The sequence below is a fragment of the Gobius niger genome (genome assembly GCF_951799975.1).
Source record: "Gobius niger genome assembly, chromosome: 11".
In the NCBI taxonomy this organism is placed as follows: domain Eukaryota; kingdom Metazoa; phylum Chordata; class Actinopteri; order Gobiiformes; family Gobiidae; genus Gobius; species Gobius niger.
In genome coordinates this window covers 25,732,116-25,744,503 of record NC_136862.1, presented here as the reverse complement: position 1 = coordinate 25,744,503, position 12,388 = coordinate 25,732,116, and the positions used below count along the sequence as shown (strand labels likewise).

The following is a 12,388-nucleotide window of genomic DNA, read 5'->3' as shown; positions in this document are numbered from 1 at the left end:
TCACAGACAATTAATGAGTAAATAACCGCAACATGCTACGACACCTGCAGTGGCGCTTATGGCCTCTGGGGGCATAAGTTACTTAGTTCTGCTTTAAGATTTATTCATCAACATCGACATAGTCCCATGTCAACGTGAAATACTATTAAGGAGAAATTTCCTTTTGCTATTTGTGTGTATTACAAAGGAATCCTCAACAACAACTCGCGTTAGCATCCAGCATTTGTTTACCCATGCTTATTGCTTACTCTTCACTGTATCATGCGAGGTGCCTATAGAAGCACGCTGTTTACATTCTCAGGTTTTCTGTGTCACTCGGGCAAGGTATCATTGTCGGCCCTTTCAACCCACACGGGAAGAGACTGGCTCCGTGCTTACTTACTGTCTATGCGTCTGTCTGGGAATGGCTAACTATAGAAAATGTCCAGACGGTAATTTTCGTCGAACTTTGGTCATAAAGCAAAGAATGCTTTACTTCCTGCCCGTGAGCTGATGTGGTTTTTGCGGTGCTTTGTACGAGCGTGTTTGCACTTGTTGCGTCTGTGTTAAAAGGTGAAGAGTTGAAGCGTGAAACAGAGGAGACGCGCGGCGCATTCACTCATTAAAAGACCACGTGCCGCTGAGCACGCTGCACGGCTGCTGCTGCTGCTTCTAATGGGGAGATGTTTCCATAGATGTGATAAGGTTATGTCTGATCAAATTTACAAAGTGCCGTTGTGTTATCTTTATGACATCTCCGGTTTCAAAAGCCATAAAAACAACTTTTCAATCGATGAGAAACTCCTTTTAGAAGACCATCTCTGTCGGTATCCTCTTTCAACTTCATCCCTTTGCTAAACAATTTCTTTCTGAAATCATCGCATCTGAAGGTGAGAAGTCCTCAAGCAGACGCAGCGTTTTAGAAGCAGGTTCATTTTGTGGAAGCGTAGGAGAACGGTGTTGTGAAGTGAAGTCCGACCTTTGGAGTGAGGCTGTAAAAGTGTGCTCGACGACAGGGCAAAGTCTGTGGCATCTGGGTGATCGTCGATCTCTTGGTCCAATTGTTTTTTATTTCACCCGTTCACTGTAGTTCAATTTCTTCCAAAATGTCTGTCATACGGCCAGATGGCACCATGCTTTGGGCAGGTTTCCACATCCTCTCTGCAAAGACTAAAACCGCAGTGAAGGGCTCAGTCTGACTTTATCTACTGTCACTGACACTTAGATGCATGGCCAATGTTAAAATAGTTACATTTAAAAGATCTGTGTGAGTAAATCACTTTATGGCATAAGCAGCACAATTTGCAACAACATTGTCTTGGACATTGTATGTTTGCAGCTAAAAATAAAATTTTGTGGGCACCATTTTGTAATAGTGCACGTATACAAGGGCTGAACGGTATTTAAGTTACATGCGATATGCGATACGGCTGTGCAATATTGCGATAACGAAATTATTGTGATATTTCACTAAACCATTTCAACACGATATGTTCCATTCTAATAACAACTTACTGTACCTGCCATGTCAGTTATGTTTTACCCACACAGATCTTACACATATTTTCAGAAACTACAAGGTCTTAGCTTTCAAATGAGGCATTGCACTGGCCTATAAGCTGTAAACAAAAAACGCAACAAAAAGCAACAAATTAGCAATTGAAAAAAAGCACGTAAAAAAATGTACAATAACGTGATGGAAGAGCAGCAATAAGACAATAAGAAAAAAAGAACCAAAAGCGACAAACGCAACAATAAACTGACAAAAATGTGGCATTAATGTGGCGATAACGCAACAAAAATAGCTTCGATCAGTTTTGTAGGTCTTCGCTTTCAAATGAGGCCTTCAAGAAGGTTTGGGTAATGCTGGATAAGTAACTAGTTTCTCGGCAACTTGTGTCAAAAGAAGACTCAAAGAAAGACTACATCAGGACCAAAACAAGACTAAAACTGAACAAAAATAGTCAATGTTAAGCTAAAACAAAATGTTTGCACATTTATAAGTTCAGTCCATTGTTTGTTTTTGGCTGAGTTTACAAAAAAAATGTGTTGAGCTCAGTCAGATGAAGACTTTAGTGATGATGCAATATATTGTGGGATACCGATATTGCATCACCGCATTTTTTTTTTTTGCGAGATAATGTGCAGCCCTAATGCATACTGTTTGATAGTATTTTAAAGTATTTTCCTTTCTTTTTGCGATTATTACTTTACTAAGAGTGAACCTTGGCCTATTTCAACATCATCGCGTTTAGATCCAACTTTTGTTTCCAGGATCAAGAAAAAAACCCAATAAGGGACATTTTTTAATTTGGTGCATAGTTACAATCCTAGAATTATGAGGAGGATAATAATCAAATGGAAAACTCTCTTTGGCTTAATCAAATGCTTCCTCACAGTTCGAGGGGAGGGGACTCCGCAGCCGCTAGTCACCCAATAAGAAAGCTGATTGGCCGGCTCCCTCGGGTTGAAGTCGCCGTTAGCCTTCGTCGATGCCTGTGTCTAATCTCCTGTAGCAGCTGGACCTGTGTGACTGATAAGGCCCATGCAGGGGGCGTGCGGCTGGGAGTCCCTCTATAGCAGTGACGACATTGGTGTTGCTGTGCTGACACATGGAGCTTTTGTGTTGCGGGGAAAAAATACGAGGCGGCAAAGACAAAGTCAAGGGCGCAGGAGTATTGCGGCCCGTTGACAGGAAAGACATTGTTAGCTGGAGGGAGTTGCAGGTAACCTTGATGCAGCTGCTTTTCGGTCATTGTATTGGTTCAATGTGCACTAGCATTATGTCAACGTGACCAAGGAGAAAAAAAGACTCAAATCATCGTTAGTACAATATACAGGAAGGTGGCGTAATATCTGTATCACAGGAAACCACTTTATCCCTATAAGGTCTTCCATCTGACTAACATTTACACCTTTTTGGTAACACAGTTTGAAAAGGAAAAGCACGGTAATTGAATGCACAAAGGTCCAGTTTTAGCCATGACTTTTACTTCCATTCTAGCCTTATTTTGGTCCTGATTTGATAATTATAGCTTCACTATGCAAGTTTTTATGAAGCAAAAAAAGTTGATATTAATACCTATTTAGGTTTTCACTGCTGATTTGCTGCATAATTTACATTCCAGTTGGAAAACCTACGAGAAACCCTAAAAAAAAAAACTAAAATAAAGATCCTGAAGCATTATAGGAGTCACCAGGATGGAAAGTATAGGCACTAAGCTAACCACTCGTACAGTCGCTGGGTCACTGAAAGGTCAAATATGCACTAATGTCAATTTTTTTTTCGTACGTAAAAAGTTTCATGGTGCACCCAAGTCTTGTTTTCAAAGTCTTTGTTCATAAACAACAACAAAGACACGAGGTATGACGAAAGTTTGTTTAAACACCTAGGTAGTCTGAAAGATATATCGTTATCGTAGCGATATCGAGATATGAACATTCAAGATATCAATGTCGCAAAAGAAAAATGTATCATTTTCATATTGATATCGAGATATGAACATAAAAAATATTAAAATCAAAAAGCAAGATATAAACGACAAGGATTTTCATCAATAAAACTGCACTGTTTTGTATTATGATTGTATTTTTCTGAGAAATTCCTAGTTTTCAACCTAACCCATAGTTGTATCGTATCGATATCGGGATATCTGGCATGAATATCGAGATATGAAATTTTGTCCATATCGTTCAGCCCTACTAAATAGGTGTTTAAAGAAACCTTTGTTGTACCTAGTGTCTTTCTAACTTATAAACAATTGTTAAACAAGACATAACCAATGTAATATAAGAAGTACTGTGTTTAACAATATTTGAGATGGTTATTATTATTTTTCTAACATTGTGCATTTTATTGCATTGCTCATAATAGAGAATTTTCAACATGAACCAGGACTTTCCCTGAACTTTTCCACAAAAATAACCCCGTTCACATGCATGTAAACACACGCCTCCTGAAGCCTAAAGCTGCTACGACAAAACTTTGATCATAGCTACGATTGTCTCTTTGAACAATCGCAGACGAGAGCAGCTCACGATGCCGTCTGCCATGTAACTCATTCATTCATTTAGTCTCGTTTCGTCTGACTTTACAGTTACTGCCCTTTTGAGGTTTTCAGAGCCGAGTGGTTTGCAGAGTTGAACTTTCACATCCTCAAAGAATCATTTCCCTGAAGTGTGGCGTACACAGGGGGTTAAGGGCTTTCCACTCGTTACATTCAGCAAATACACTGCTCAAACACCGAACTGAAAAGAAGCCTGCGTCGCCTTTGTAGGAGCGGTCTTATGTCCCTTTGTGCCAGAAAGTGTCGAGCTGGTTTGTTTGGCTCAGGAAATATCTGCACATCGAACAAGGGTCACAGTATCTAGGACAAAACGAGTTCATGCATTTAGCATTGAAGGCCGCAGATTTCATATTGTTTTGAGAGGATTGACCACGCATTCACATACCCATGTTTATTTAATGGAAAAAAGATCAAAGAAAGAAACAAAACTCACAACTCTGGTCAAACAACATGGTCAAAACTCACAACTCTGGTCAAACAACATGGTAAAAAGCTCGAATGGTCAGTTTATCTGAGAAATGATCTTTTTAAACCTGCCTAACCTGCTCTTCTGATTGTATCTCCTCCATAGTTGTGTAGCGTTCTCCTTCCTCAGCTTCTGTCTTTGCATACTGCTGTTGATCACACGGGGTTCAGATGACCTCACAGGATCTGGGAGGTCAAAGTTGTCAGGTCACTGCACGCACATTCCTCGGTGGGGAGTACAGCGCGTGCAAAAAGGCGACTGTAAACGCGAGCGGAGGGGGCGAGTTTATTCAACCTGGAGGTGGTTGAACTTGGGAGACCACGGGACTCGCCGCCCCGGGGGGTCACTCGGCTCATTTCAAAAGTGTTATTTTCAATTCTCACTCTTTGGAAAAAAAAAAAAAAGAAACGCTGGTTTGTCCTTGAAGGGTTGGATATGTTTGAGATGTTCAAATGTACAAAACGCAAGGGGGGGAAATGATTGTGCAACATCTCCGCTCGTTCGAACACACCTAGTCACAACACAAGTGCTCATTCATCCCTCAGTCAACACAGACGCAGTAAAAGTGTCCTTATTTCCACATTGATAAAGTTTCAAAGGAAAGTGCCAGAGCATACCAATCTGAGGATGTTGCCCTGGCCCTGCACACAGTCTATTTGCCCCCCACACACACACACACACACACACACACATATAAATGGGGTCAATAACATGTGTCTCTTTGGGCGTCTCTCGGACTCTCCCTGAACGGCAGGTTGTTAGCTTTACGGCCGTGACTCCAGGAGGACAGAGCGAAGACAGATGGGTGATGAATCTTTTGGGGGCAGATGGGGAGGACCCAATTCAGTGAAAGGCGACAATTGTGTTGGACTGAATGGTTTCGAAGCAGACGCTACTCACAATATTGTGCGTAATTTGTAAAAAGAATGCATTAAAAACTATCACAAGCCTGTTTCATGAATCTCTTTCTGTCAGAACATTGACTAAGTGCCCTGGTTTGGTGTGCGAGTTTGAACATTTATAATGGATTAATAATACATAATACTCTTGTATTTGAGCTGTAGATTAGGTGAACCTAGTGTTGAAACGTGCAAAGGTGTTGGAGACCTGAGCATTTAAGCTTTAGATGGCTTTTATAGATGTTTATTGGTAAAAGAACAAACAAATGTTGAAAGACTCTCATTGGAATGTCTTTTTCCCCCCCAAATCCCATTGGAAAATGAAAATGAAATGACCCTTACTGACCTTTTTGCAAAGCCATTTTCTTTGTGCTTGTGTGCAAGGCGAAAGCACGGGATGTTTTTCTCAGACCATAGGTTGAAGTGCCTTTTGAAGTCTGTATTGGGTCTTTGGCGATAAAAAAAAAAGAAGAAGACATTTTTACAAAAAAAGACAAAACAAAATACACACGCAACTAGAGCAGGACGATATGGCCTAAAATCTATATCACGATATAAAAAGAAATATCATGATAACGATGTATTTGACTGTCCCCATGTTCTACAGAGTGTTTGCTGCTCTGATGGAGCTGACCGCAACATAAATTATATCGTGTCCACAGCGATATAAAAAATTACAACGATATGAAAAAATGGTATCGCGATACGATATGGACCACTCCTACACGCAGCTCCACAGTACCAAAACAAAAGCAAAGCAATATAAAACAGGCAGGGTTTATACTCAGTGTTTATATAGGTAGAAACAAGTCCAATCTAATGCTCTTCAGTGCCATCTTCAATGTCCGAATACTATATTTTTATGCCACACATGGCGGAAAAAATATATAAATCTGCGCATTTTTAATTTCTCAAGACTTGCAAACATCGCATGAAACAAGGGAGAGAGAACTGGACCAAACTGACAACTTTTCAGTTCAATTTCAACCAAAACTGCGACTGAACATGATTCAAACCATATATTTTGTATTTTCAAAGAACTAATACAGTAAAAACTTCATAATTTTTCAATGAATTAAGATTTATTGGTGGTGTGAATCAAAATGAATGCTTATTGATGACATTTAAGGCCTTCATTTTTGGCACCCTTTGCCTGGTGAGATACATCAGGGTTAATACAGGCAGAAGCAAGTCAAATATATTTCATTTCCAATTTTGATGCCCTACTTCAATGCCACAAATGTGAAAGGAAATCAGCACACACTGTATCTAAATTCTGAAGATTTTCAAGCATCTCATCAAACGGTGGAAAGGGAACCGGACAAAACAGGCAACCCTCCAGCAAAAAAAAAAAAAAAAAAAGTTGCTAATCCCAGCCAAAATTGCAGCTCAGTATGTTTTAAATCACAATTTTGGCATTTGGGATCAACCTACACAGTAAAAATGGTGAAGCAATGCGACAATTTTTCAGATTCACTGCCAGTTTGAAGCCAAATTTGGCGAGACTCGTCTTGACTGACTCATTTATCCAATCACAGTGAAGTATACACTTGTAGAAGCAGCAGATGGCTTTAGTTACGCACAAAATCATCTTAATACGGTCTTTCAGGAGTGTTTTCGTGTATTACTGACTCACATTCAACAGCTTGTATTAGCGGCGTTGTTTGTTTAGCAAATCGATGCTGGTTCCCGCTCAGATGCCCGGTCGGTCGGTCGGTCAGAGTACTTAGGCCTGCATTAGCGGTGTGTGTTTCTGTTGTGCTGTGTGATCCCGCTGCACTTAACCTTTTCTTAAGAAGCCCAGTCACTGATGAAGAGGCAAAGTGCCAAATCTGAGCAAGGTTTTTAGTGAAGTGAGGCGAGACCAGGCCCCCGCAGTCTCTCTGGTCTCCACGACAACAGACCTTAACAAAAAAAAAAAAGAAACCTACTACTGTGGCTACTCTGTCTCTCCTCTCTCAAGTATTTTTCTTTTTTTGATCAGACTTGTGACTTCTTTACGTATTTGTAATGAGAGTTTATTGTGTGCCCTTTTATTTTTGGCAGTGTTTTTTTGGCACCATGGTCAAAGTCGGTGGGTGAGTTTGGGGATGTTTTCCTGTGGGTCGGCTCCAGGGTGTAATCAAGTCGTTGGGATCATATGATTTTGTCGGGACGTCCGCTCAGAGACTCGAAACCGCTCAGCGTAAATAAACAAAAGTAGAGGTTGCACCCAACTCGTACTACGCAAGAAAAGATAAAAGTTGCTCCCTTTTGTATGTACACAGGCAATGGACAACTTTTTTCTTAGTGTTTTTTTTTTCTTTTTCTTTTTTCCTAGAGGTCGACCGATATGGGTTTTTCTAAGGGCAATGCCGTTTCTGGAGGATTTTTATTGGGAGATGACGATACGCTAGGCCGATAGTTTCGACCGATATGTTTGGCAGATTTTTCCAAATGCCTAGTCTACAATCTTGTAAAAACATGAACACTTGGCCGCTCCAGCATTTTATTTTATTACTTTCGGTGATTCAATCATAGTTTCTGTCCCATCTTTGATTAGCTACCGTTAGCATTAGCATACTGTTTCTAGCCGCAGCATTTTGCGCGAGGTTAAAACGAACCTTCGCTCGTTCCAATGCAGTTCCAAAGTCTATCAGATTGGCCAATATTATAACCTCCCCAAATATGATGTATCGGCCGATATATCAGTCAACCTCTAGTGTTGTTTGCATTTATAAATTGCAGTTTTGGTGCACACTCGAAGTATTTGTCAGTGGCGTTTCCCATTGAGATGCTCCGCTCGCTATAGAGTTCGGGAATGTGATGTCATACCGCTAAGCATCATGGGATTAGCAGCAATAATAAACTAATGGAGATTTTAAAAGTACTAGAGTACTTATACTTATTATTCACATTTTAAACACTTGGACACCACAGTGTGCTAGATGTATTTACCATTGTTGTTCCACAGCTTTTTTCTCTACTTTTTATACTCTTTTTAGCTAATGTTGGAAATGTATGCTAACAGTTGCAAACATGGCGGATCTCCATGGTAACTATAGAATTTCCCGAATTCTATTGTCAAAATATTTCAGTCTCGGTCTCAGCAAAATGATGTGTTGTTTGGTCATTGGTTGTAAAGCATCATTCCCATCATTGTGCTATTTATTTCACAGTCCCTAAAGTTTGCTGATTGTAAAAAAGAATCGTGTCTTGCCTAAACGAAGAAAAAAAGAAGTTCTTAGAAATGCTAACCGCTAACCTCTCCTTCTAACGTGTGAGACACAATGAGGCGTTTTCCCTTTACTTCCTGTTTGTTTGCGCTGGAATGTGCCCAAATAAACTCTCACACTGGCACACTTCAGCACAGGGTCTCCTCTGATGTAACGGCTTCCCCAGCTGTTGACAACAGCGGGTTTCGGATGACGTCACGACATCCTACAAGACGGGGGGGGGGGGGGAATTTAATAACCCAGATGCTTAGCTTTTACATTTTCCCATTCAATTAGCTTTTGCGATTGGCTTTGCCGCCTTACAGTGATGACATCCAAACAACCCATGAATGCACAACAAACACTTGAGTCGTAAATCTGCCCGAATCACACAAAGCTAGCCCCTCTCAGCCCCGCCTGTCATCCACTGCCTCTGTTTGAAGGCCAGCGGTGCATTCCTGAGCGTTGTTCCCCATTGAAAGGTATGCAAGTGCCTCTCGGAAGTCACAAGGCTGTTTGCAAGTAGACACTATATAGCCAAAGTTAGAAATAAGCAAGTGTCTGAAACCAGCTGCAAATGGTTATAGTTGCAGCTCGAAGATGATATATTTTTAAGCTGGATCGAGCGGGAAACGTATCCGTGCCTCCCTTTTTATGTGTGTACTCTGTGATGCAACATGGCACTCATTTTTAACATACCCCTTTTTGTCTGAAATAACAAATAACCCATTAACAGACTGCAGCATGCCACTTCACAGTTAATCTTTAGACTCCATGCAGTTTTACAGGGTGTGCATGCCATGTTTTCTTCTTCAGGACGAAAGGCGGGCAAAGTCTCCCCCGCCATGGAGTTTGAACTCAGTTTTTTGAGCTGCACAGTGAGGTCAGAAAATGACTGGGATCAATCAATAATGAAGAGTTTAAGTTGTCAGAATGGAAAGAAGACCAGATCCAGATTCACTTTGCCCAAATGGAGTAAACGTACAGATCTGCACAAAGACTAGGCCATTCTTCTTCGTACGCCCGTTGCTACACTAGTGCGATGAGTAGCACGGAGCTGCAGGATTCACACCGTGGTGAAAGTAGGTCCTGTGTGTGGTGTCAGTTTGATGGAAAGGTGGGACGTCCTGTTGACTCTTGGCGGGGACAGGAGCAGAGTAGACTTGAACCCTGACCATGCCCCCACTGTGTCATTACAGCAGGATTGACTCCAAAGCTGCTGATGTTTACCCAGATGTTTTCCCAAATCCCTCGAAAATGCGAGCACCGCGAGTCTGTGTTTAGTCTGCCGCTGAAACAGTATCTGGGATTATGCGCTCTGGGTCTGCAAAGTTTTTTTGTTTTGTTTCTATTTTGCGTTTATATCAAACACCAATTGACTTTAAAGCTTTTGAGTTGTCTCGTGGTAGAGTAAAGTTCATTTGGCACCACAGCTCTACATTGCAAACGTGAAATTTGTGAAGGAGGAACGGTCCACGTGTGCTGCTGTGTGTCTAAATATAGCAGATTTTCTTGCAGCGCGAATGAGGAAGTCGGAGGCTAAATTAGTACAGTGTTGGCTTGGATGATCCGGCTTGTTCAGTCAAGTCAATAATGGGAGGGTCTGTGAGAGCTAGAAACAAATTTAGGCAACAGCTGAGAGATTTTACTACCTTTACTACCTTCAACTTTCACTATTTTACCCGAGTTGACAAAAAGTATTTTAGACAGTACAGCTTTAAAGCAGTACTAAGTAACGTGTTTACCTTAATAAATCCTTTCCGTAGTCCCTGTGGGGGTAATACAAGTGTTTATGGGATGATTGGAGGGTCTTTCATCTCCCCCTGGTGTCTCTGGCCAGAAAACCATGTTTGCAATACACACTAATGGAATCACAAAGAAGAAGCTAGCATGCTAACGGGCAAAGCTAACTGCGGGCTAACGTCACTTTAAACAGTATTTACAGCTAAGTTTGAGTGAAAAAAATTATTTCCATTGTATAATTGGATGCACAATATCCCTCTCTCCCTTCGTCTTTCCTGTCAGCGTAGTATTTACTCTCCAAGACAATTAAAAAGTTAAAAAAATCGTAACTTGCTACGACACCTGCAGTTGCGCTTATGGCCTCTAGGGGCAAGAGTTACTTGGTACTGCTTTAAAGGCCCTATGAGAGATTAGAGATGGGAGTAGTGGAACAAAATTTGGCTTGTCTTTCTTTAGCACGTTGTAAACTTGGAAAAGTGACCCTGAAAGTTCTGAAACAGGCTCATAAACTCGGAGAAGCTACGTGTGACTTTGGAAACTTAGGAAGGACTTTGAACTATAACAAACCATTTACTGGCTCCTTTTTTCATTGTTTTGTTGTTACAAAGTTGACTGCCATTTTGCTTTCTTTTTCTAATTCATAACACTTCCATCGTTTTATGCCACTTAATTCAACCCCTTCACCATCACCAGCGCACCTGTCGGACAACAAGGACTCTTAATTCAGTCCATACGTTTCAGCCTCTCATGAATGCCACAACATCCAAAACCTGTTTTCCATTAAACTGTTGGCCTCGGGTCTATATAGCGCTAAACATATGGTCGTCCTAACCCCTCATTCTGACAGAGTAATGTTTATTTGCTCGTAAAATCTCACCGTCTCGATACCCAGCCTGTTGCATCATGCTACATAGCCACAATATGCCTACATTCTTTTTGATGCTTTCCTCTGGTATACATTACTGTTTGCTTAGAGTTTAGTGCACATGAGTTCTGTCTTCACTTTATGGTGTTTGTGGTCGTTTCTTCCCCCGCTTGCTTCATATGGGTGTGGCGGTTCTCTCCCCACTTTCATTTTGAAATGTTAGTTTGGGTAATCTTAATTAGCACGTTGCAAAATTTAGATCAAAATAGTGCTGAATGCCCTTGGGTTGCTCGTCTGTTCCTCTTTTTCGCACTGTACAGTACTTCGGCCTACATTGACACCAACACCCAGCAGCTTCCTCTTCAAAAAAAAGCAAACATCCTTTAAAAATAAGCAAAAACGATGAAACCTGAAATGTGTTTTAATGTAAAGTGATAGTAATATTTTGTCTGTTTCTTTCCAGGCCAAAAACAAAGAGACCGGAGTGCTTGCTGCTGCTAAAGTCATAGAGACAAAGTCCGAGGAGGAGCTGGAGGATTACATGGTGGAGATCGACATTTTAGCCAAATGTGACCATTGCTACATCGTCAAACTCCTGGACGCCTTTTATCATGAGAACAATCTCTGGGTAAGTCAGACGCTTTGCACGTTGAGCAACAGCAGTTAACCACATCCTATCTTGTCTGAACGTTTGGCGTGAACAAGTGAAGAAGACTGATTTTAAGTGTTATGAAAACAAATACCTAAATACATGGACAGGTCAGAAATGCAATGATCATACTAATGTTTATATGCCACAATGTCCCACACATTTGAGCAAGTGACTTGTATCTGATCCAGTAGTACTTAATTGTAATTTAAATTGTGCTTATAAACTCATCTCTGTTAAGAATTTGGAAGCCAGGAACATGTTTGGAAAGTTGAGTTTTGAATTTAATTGTTCTGCTTTTATTATTTTAAAATCCGGTAGAGGACCTTAAACAGCAGTCTTACTTTAGTGAAATATTTGTTTACTCTTTTCATTGTGACAAAATCAGTGAGAAAGACTCTGCTGACTTGTGTAAATGAATTGATCTTTAAATGTTTTAGACTTTAATCATTTTTTGGCTTATTCAAACTCGTTTTACATTCACTAAATACCATTATTCCTACTTGTAACGTTACGTTCCTCTTAC

The 12,388-nt window shown here is 40.7% G+C and overlaps 1 protein-coding gene across 1 annotated transcript in view; it reads left to right on the top strand.

The window, feature by feature from the left end:
* stk10 (serine/threonine kinase 10) overlaps nucleotides 1–12,388 on the top strand; it is a 49,810-nt gene that overhangs the window by 6,048 nt on the left and 31,374 nt on the right. Inside the window, exon 2 of the mRNA XM_079565944.1 lies at nucleotides 11,677–11,841. Coding sequence (XP_079422070.1) covers nucleotides 11,677–11,841 — 165 coding nt within the window. The remainder of the gene's footprint in view (nucleotides 1–11,676; nucleotides 11,842–12,388) is intronic.